Below are 8,718 nucleotides of genomic sequence, written 5' to 3' on the forward strand. Positions count from 1 at the left end.
TATGTTGTGGGGTTGTTAACCAATGTCATAAAACAACATGTGTACTACTGTTTCATGAGAAACTATTTGTTCTATAAGCCTTCACCTGAAGTACAATAAAAAAAAAAATTAAATAAAAAAAAAATTCAGTTTTATTAAAAGGGATAAAATTATTTTTAAAAAAGCCTGTTCAATTTTTTTCTGATTTAATTTTTAATAATTATAGGCAAGTGATACAAAAATGTAAGAGACAAAAAATATTTATTAATAACATAATATATATGCATGGCATTCACACCATGAAATATTACGTAGAAATTGGAAAGGATGATACAAGTATGTATGGAAACAGCCAGAATACATTGAGTGAAGAATATCAAGAATATATAGAACAAAACAGAATATATAAAATCCTGTTTTTGTCCATCCCTAGGTTTCCACTGTTCTTTTAATTCACAGTTCTTTAAATATCACTGGGGCTGAGAGTCTTCCCAGACTTGTTGGGCAGCTGTATTTCTTATCCTGTAAACTGTCTGTTCCAGTTCTTTATTTTTCTATTTGGTTACAAATCTACTCCCCTCGCCCCTCACCCCCATGTTTGTCATCTGTCTTGTGACTAGGTTCAATGTATGTGTGTATGTGTTTAATGGTAAAAAGTTTTATATTTTTCTGTGGTCAAACTTAGTACTCTTTTCCAAACTTTATGGTTCTTGAAGTTTAGATTATGTTTAATCAGGCCTTCCCCACCACAAAATTAAAATACTCATCCAAGTTTTCTTTTACTGCTTTTGTGATTTTATTTCCACATTTGAATCCTTTATCTCTCTCTGGATTTTATTTAGATGTAATGAAAGCAGCCTAAGTTTATTTTTCTTTTTCTAAATGGCTTCTCAAACATCTCACAACAACTGACTGAAAATCCATCTTTTCCTCAGTAATACCAAATGCCTGACTAGACTGACAAAATTAATAATCAGGACATTTATTGCTTAATGCTGAAAAGTAAAGGTTGGCTTCTGATACATTTTTAAATTAAGCAATGATCATATTCAAAAAAGAGAAAAATTAGTCTTAGAAAAACCGATGGTAGGAAATACACTAAAATGTTTAACAGAGGTTGCTACTAGGTAGTGGCATGGTGGACAATTTAAGAAAAGTTCTGTTTTCCAAATCTTCTATAATAAGCATATTTTATCAGCAGCAAAAAATAAAGTTTACATACACACAAAAAAACCAAACCCGTTGCCATTGAGTCAATTTTGACTCATAGTGACCCTACAGGACAGAGGAGAACTGCCCCAAAGGGTTTCCAAGGAGCGGCTGGTGGATTTGAACTGCTGACCTCTTGGTTAGCAGCCGAGCTCTTAACTACTACACCATCAGGGCTCCAAAGTTTACATATGGGAAGCAAATTAAATATTTAAATATTCATAACTACAAAAATATCAATATATAAAATATACTACTATACAATAAACTTTCCTATTACAGTATCATTAACTGTTGACTAGTCAGCTACACTCCTTGCTCCTGACTCCGTTTTAGAGACTGACAACAGCAATTCTTAAATCTACGTGAAGACAATCCTAAGCAAAAATTTCTCAGAGCACATTATCTTTTTAGTTTGAGAGCCACTACAGTGTTCAGTGTTTGCAGGCCTCTGAGGAAGAACTATGACAGTAAAAGTATCAAAAATAAAAATTCAGCAGAGTTAGAAATGGGTACTTGGAACATAAGAATACCCACAAGAGGATTACAATGGAACACACTGCCTTTCTCCATCCGCCATGATGCCACTGAATGAAAGGGGTAAATGGGGGAAGGTCTGAGTAGGTCTGAGTGTGCGCACCATGTATGGAGCTAAACAGAATCTAAAACAAAACAAAAGCAAACGAAAAACCTATTAATTGTTTGTGTTTTAAAGCTGGTGCAAAACATTTCAATAGTTTAACTTCATTTCTTGAATGAAGAAAATATCCTTATAAAATAGTAATGATATAAACCTAAATATAAACCCATATTTTACATCTCACTTTACTGTTAACAGCAGATGATGCATTAAGACTCTTAAATACAGGCAAGAGTAGATAACAGTAGTCATCTTCCTAACTTTATAGAAATATTTTTGATACAGTTAATGGTCTAATGAAGTTATCATTATTATCTACTGCTTTTATGGAAGAAAAAGGTAAAAACATCATCATCAGATTTCCTTAAAAGATCTCACGTCAGTAAAGGGGAATGAGGAACAACAAAGACACAAGGAAAATATCAGCCCCAGAGAGAGAAAGGGCCACATAAACCAGAGACTGCGTCAGCCTGAGAACAGAACAACTAGATGGTGCCCGGCTACCACAATGACCGCCCTGACAGGAACACAACAGAGTGTCCCTGACGAAGCAAAAGAAAAGTGGGGTGCAGAACTCAAATTCTAGTAAAAAGACCTGACTTAATGGTTTGACTGGGACTGGAGGGACCCTGGAAGACACAGTCCCCGGACTCTGTGTTGGCCCAGAGCTGAAACCATTCCCGAGGCCAACTCTTCAGACAAAGATTAGACTGGACTGTGGGACATAAAGTGATACTCGTGAGGAGTGTGCCTCTTAGTTCAAGTAGATACATGAGACTAAATGGGCAGCTCCTGTTCAGGGGCGAGATGAGAAGGCAGAGAGGCTCAGGAGCTGGTTGAATGGACACGGGAAATCCAGGGTAGAAAGGAGGAGTGTGCTGTCACAGAACAGGGAGAGCAACTAGGGTCACATAGCGATGTATGTATAAGTTTTTGTACGAGAAATTGAATTGTAAACTCACTTAAAGCACCAAAAAAAAGATCTCACTTCAGAAGGCAAAAAAAACCCCAATGACCTCATGCTCTAGACATAATTTCTAAGCTGGTATTAAAGCAAAAAGAAAGAAACAGCAAGAGTGAGTTTTTTTCTAAAAATGAAAACAAGTCATAAATTAAAATTCCAGGAATTTTCTGTGGCAGAAATATTAAAATATTCCTATCAAAAATTAGCATAAATTACTAAAATCAATCATTCTGAAGAACAGACTAGGAAGAAAACCAAGCAACAACCAAGATCCAAGAAGGGAATATTAAAATCTCACAACTTTCTTTTACCTGTTTTCATGAAGCCTGGATGTTCAGCAATGTTTGAGCTATTTAGCAGCTTCACAGCTTTTCGATAATTCCCTCTTAAGTACTCGAAATTGCTTTTAAGAAACAGAGAGGGTGCAGACTGTAAAGAAAATATAAGTTACTTATACTTTGTCTTCCTATGCCTAATGAGAGATCACAATTATACTGTTGGAATGACAAGCATTCAATGGCATAAAGGAATCAGTCAAATCACGGTCACAAAAAACTACAATGCCCAACACTCAGCCTTATAGTCTCTATTCTTCAGAAAGCATCTTATAAAAAGAATTCAGAATCTACCTAAAAAAAAAATACACACACCATCTATGTGGCATGAACTGTCCGTCTTCATCTATTACACTACTAACTGGAAATCCATTTAACAGCACAAACTAGGTCCTGCATTTTAAAGGCTCTTAGACTGGTGATCTTCCCTATTTTTAGTATACAAATGCACCTCCATTAGGACCCAAAGAGATACAAGTATTAAATACTTTTCCAAGAAAGAAAAAAAAGTGCCAAGTCTATAAAGATTTTTAACAGAATGCCTTATTTGTGAGAGCTAGTCTTATTACAAAGATCATGCTGGATCACCCTATACTTCTAAGAATTCTCATGGCGGAAGATCCTCTAAATAGTCCCTATTTAGAGTACAAAAACATGCAGAGATCTGGAGACCAAGTATCTACCCAGGACGGTACGTGGGACCCCCGTCTCATTACTTATTCATTCTAGCTTAGTAACCTGCTTTCCTTCTAGATCCTAGTTCATCCCTTCTTATGCCTCCTGCCCACCCGAGTTCTGCTGGTCACTGAGGAAACATCTTTCAGTGTGTAACCTAGGTGGCCATACTCCTTCCTTAAGTGTTCACTGATTCCAGTATAAGGATTACACTGCTTTACAATTATTCTCCTCTTTGTCTCTCCCCTATGACAATGACCTCCTTTAAGGCAGGGATTTTATCCTTCATCTCATAAAAGATCTGATACTGGCCAACTGGTCCTTCCCTCTTAGCCTCCTCAGGTGACCCCCTCAGGTCTAGGCTACAATTGTTCTCCACAAAAAATCACTTGAGAACTGACCCAATGGCTAATCTGGCTTCTGCCTAAGATTTCTAGGGTCAATTTACCTGAATTATTCCTATTAAAAACCACATCTTCTCATGATTTCATACTTGTAATCACAGTTTCCCTAAAAAGCATCAAGACTGTTCATAATTCTTTCTTCCATATATAAACCCAAAAACCCACTGCCATTGAGTTGATTCCAACTCACAGTGACCCTATAGGACAGAGCAGAAAGGCCCTGTAGGGTTTCCAAGGCTGTAAATCTTTACAGAAGCAGACTGCCACATCTTTCTCCTGTGGAGAGGCTGGTGAGTTCCAACTGCCAAGCTTCTGGTTAGAAGCTGAACACTTAACCACTGAGCCACCAGGGCTCTTTTTCTTTCCTATACCATCTTGAAAACTATTTATCGGCAGGGGTTGAGATGGAGGGAGCGAAAGGAAGGGGTAGTTATTTCTCAAATACTCTATTCACTAGTCAAATTGAAGGTAATGTCAAGCCAAAAATCATTTGGAAGGGGCAGGTTTTCGCTACAACCTGGCTGCTAATATTTAATAAATGTTTTGAGTATGATACTAAGAAATCCTAAAATAAATATCTAACAATGGCAAAACGTTTAAGTGAATTGTGACAAACCACTCAGAGAATATTAGGTCGCTATTAAACATGGTGGTTTTAAAGGCTATATAAAATCAAACCAAACCCACTGCTGTTGAGTTGATTTCGAGTCAGTGACCCCACAGGCTTCCAAGGCTGTATATCTCTATGAAAGCGGACTGCCACATCTTTCTCCCACGGAGTGGCTGGTGGTTTTGAACCACTGACCTTTCTAACCACGGTGCCACGACTGCTCCTGTACTAACACTGTTGTTGTTGGGCGCGGTCAAGTCGATCCTGGCTCATAGCGACCGTACAGAACTGAGAACTGCCCCATAGGGTTTCCAAGGAGCAGCTGGTGGATTTGAACTCCTGACCTTTTGGTTGGCAGCTGAGCTCTTAACCACTGTGCCACCAGGGCTCCTGTACTATAATAGACTAATATCAATGATTTAAAACTCGCAAGTACCTACAGTCCAAATAATAAAGTTTCAGGGCATAAAAGCCACAAATTGAAAAACAAGATAAAAGTCCAAAAGAAACTTACATTTCCAGCTGTGTTCATGACTGACTTGATTTCCCTTTTGCACGCTTTCAGGGACTTCATCTGGATATAAGCTCTCACTTTATACTGCCAAAGGAAAATGCTAGTATGTAAGAACTACGGTGAATTTACATATGCTGAAGTAGTTTACTTTCTAGTTACAACATAGTTACACCAATCTGTTCACAATACAGTTACACCAGTTACTTGCAAAAGCAAGTTTAAAATTATCTTAAATATCCTATTTTAAATGTATTCTTTGAATACACCCTAAAAAACGAAAAACATGCTAGAATAAAATGTATACTTATATTCCAAGCAAAAACTCTAGCAACTCTTACCTGTCAGTGGCTAAATAACAGTGAATGTTTAAATTCCACAAACTGATTTTATCACTCAATACATTCTCGGGTCATTCCTTTCAACCTTCTATAGGGTAATTAAAAGACATTACATTACGTTATTACCTTAAGCAAAATATATTTAGGAGGACAGATGTGCTGCTAAAGCACGCTTCAAAGCCACTCTATACGCACGCCTGCATCAGTCACTGCCGTCCACGACCCATGACACTGCTTCCTCAGTCACAACTACAAGACAACACAGGTGACACATCACCTCCTTTGAAATGGACCCACCTGATGTATCTTTGACTTTGCAGCTTCTATCAGAGCTCCACTTTCAGCTTTATGATTAGATCCATCTTTGTTGGTGTTATTACCAGTCTGTAGGGTGGTGAAGCAAAATTGACCACATTAAATATTTTAAATTATAATTTACATCAGTGATTTCCAATGAGCTCATCTCCATCACCCAGTGAGAATGTCTGCAATTCAGAAGCCCCAGTCCCACCTCCAGAGAATCGGGCTCAGTAGTCTGCAGCAGGTGACAGGAAACTCTCCTTATGAGAAGCTCAGGGCTGAGCACTAGGATGGACCAGGCTTTAAAAGTACAGATATCACTCAAGCAAAACGCAGATTATCTTTATAAAACCCAGACTAGATGATGTCATTTCCTTCTTAAAAACTCTGGCTGGTATAAATGCTGCCAACAAGATCCAGTCCTAAATTCCTCGTCAAGTATTCAAAGTCCTTCAGGATATGACCTGTCTCCATTACAGTCCACAGGGACTATCTACTGGAGATTACCAGAAATTCTCCCTGTACACCACTCTCACACCTCTGGGCTCTGCTTGTGCTCTTCTCTCTGGCAGGACAGTTATCCACTCTCCTTTTCTGGCTGGTCAAAATCTTACCATCTTAGGATCCAATTCACACCTCTAAGCTCCTCCAGAGCATTCCCTAGCCTCCTTCCTCCCTCATGGACAGACGCTGCTCAGTCTGTCCTCCCCCACAAACCTGTCAGCTCCTTGAAAAGCTCGTTTTCATTTCTGTCATCTTAACACCTAGCAGAGAAGCTGACACATGAGAGGCAAACAAGAACCTGTCAAAGTGAATTATATTTCATCAAATATAAAAGGTACTGAATGTAAAAATGAAACGCTTTTCTACCTGATGTTTAGGAATAATACTATGATGATTCGATGGAAATCCCCCACGTACACACACCTGTTAAGCTGTAAAAAGTAGTGGTAGATGTTTATTTATTTTTAGGAAACTGAGGCTCAGAAAGGTTGACTTGACCAAGGCCATATTGTTTATTTTATTTTTAAGCCTCAAGAACAAACTTCTGCAGGCAGAAAGGCGTTTCCAATGTACTTCTGCAAATGCTCCTTTTTTAAAAAGGAGGGGCGGGCAGGAACAGTAACCAGGACTGGTGAGAACGGGAAGATGCCAGAGCCTTCACAGGTTGCCGGTGTGAATGCAAACTGGTGGAGCTACTTTGGAAAACAGACTGGCCGTTCCTCTGAAGGAAACAGAATACTCTATGACCCAGAAATTCCACTCCAAGTATAATCCCAAGAGAGATGAAAACACATCCACACAAAAACACATACATGGATGTTCACAACAGTATCGTTCATAATAGCCAAAAAGTGAAAACAACGCCAAAGGTCCATTAACTGATAAATGAATTAAAAAATGTGGCATATTCCTATCATGAAATATTATATGCTGCAACATGGATGAACCTTGAAAACATTATGCTAAATGAAAGAAGCTAGTCACCAAAGGCCAGCTACTGTGTGATTCCATTTACATGAAATGTCTACACCAGGCAAATCTCGAGAAAGTGCACAGACCAGTGGATGTCAGGGCCTAGGGGCAGGGAGGTACGGGGAGCAAACACTCGTGGTACAGGGTTTCTTCCCGCGACAGTTACACAGGTCTGTGACTACCCTAAAAGTCACTGAATTGCACACTCTAAAATGGTAAATTGTACTGAATGTGAATTACATCTCAATAAAGCTATTAAAAATAACATTTCATAAGCACAAATATTAATCACATTTTGAAATTTAGTCTGATCACCTTGGAACACTTACCTCATTCTTCCCATTTTTGTTATTGTTTCCCTGTGAAATCATTTTTTCTAGGACAGCAAGAAGATGCAAAGCTTTCTCAGCCTGATAGGTTAATATATACAGGTCTACAAGCAGGAAACACACGGCTTGGGCAAATTTTTCTTCTGGCAAAAAAAAAAACACACACACGCAAATACAGAGAAGAAAGTCATAATCCAAAGTGAGGCAAACATCTCACATCACCCCACCAAAGGTGAATAAACGTCTTTCCTCAAATGCACATCACCTAGATCTGTGAACAAAAGCCACATGCCAATGGCAGCAATGCTGTTCTATTAGGTGTTTCAAGGCCTCTCATTTCAGGAATTCCAGCATCTGGGCCTCCTTAGGCAAAATACCCACCAGGCACCAGCACAAGTAATGAGGAGTACTACTGTAGTGCAAGGAAGCTTGAATTCCAGCCCTTCTATGCCACTTACCAGATGTGCGGCCCTGCATGTCACTGAACTTTCTAGACCTCAGCTGTCTGACCTGTAAAATGGGAAGGATGCAGGTGTTCTCTTGAGGCCCCTTCTAAGTCTAAGAAGACCTATGTATGACTCTATGAAATAGGTTTCCTGTCTAGGTCACAGGGATGGAAAAAAGAAACCATCTGATTACACAGACGACAGACCTGCAGAAGAGCAGCAAGGTGTGCATTAGAGCACATCAGGCATTGAGACACCAAGGGGGAAAGACACAGAGAGGCCATCAAGGGAAGAAGGACTTAATGAAAACAGGAAAGGTGACCTGGTGCAACATAAAAAGATCTTCCTTTCGAAAGGTCATGGAAGCCCCACAGACACATCCAAACTCCCTGAGGGACTGAACTGCTGGGCAGAGGGCTGTGGGGACCATGGTCTCGGGGAACATCTAGCTCAATTGGCATGACACAGCTTATAAAGACAATACTCTACATTCTACCTT

At 39.2% G+C, this 8,718-nt stretch overlaps 1 protein-coding gene across 4 annotated transcripts in view; it reads right to left on the reverse strand.

The window, feature by feature from the left end:
• Positions 1 to 8,718, reverse strand: part of CNOT10 (CCR4-NOT transcription complex subunit 10) — an 84,651-nt gene that overhangs the window by 50,465 nt on the left and 25,468 nt on the right. For all 4 annotated transcript variants that reach the window (XR_002824275.1, XM_023732245.1, XM_004377349.1 and 1 more), the window contains exons 5-8: positions 7,774 to 7,916; positions 5,966 to 6,052; positions 5,331 to 5,414; positions 3,104 to 3,221 (exon numbers count right to left, since the gene is read on the reverse strand). Coding sequence is in view for 3 of the 4 variants with exons in the window: in XM_023732245.1 (XP_023588013.1) it covers positions 3,104 to 3,221; positions 5,331 to 5,414; positions 5,966 to 6,052; positions 7,774 to 7,916 (432 nt within the window). In the remaining variant the exon portion in view is untranslated. The remainder of the gene's footprint in view (positions 1 to 3,103; positions 3,222 to 5,330; positions 5,415 to 5,965; positions 6,053 to 7,773; positions 7,917 to 8,718) is intronic.

Source organism: Trichechus manatus, unplaced genomic scaffold (genome assembly GCF_000243295.1).
Source record: "Trichechus manatus latirostris isolate Lorelei unplaced genomic scaffold, TriManLat1.0 scaffold00049, whole genome shotgun sequence".
Lineage (NCBI taxonomy): Eukaryota > Metazoa > Chordata > Mammalia > Sirenia > Trichechidae > Trichechus > Trichechus manatus.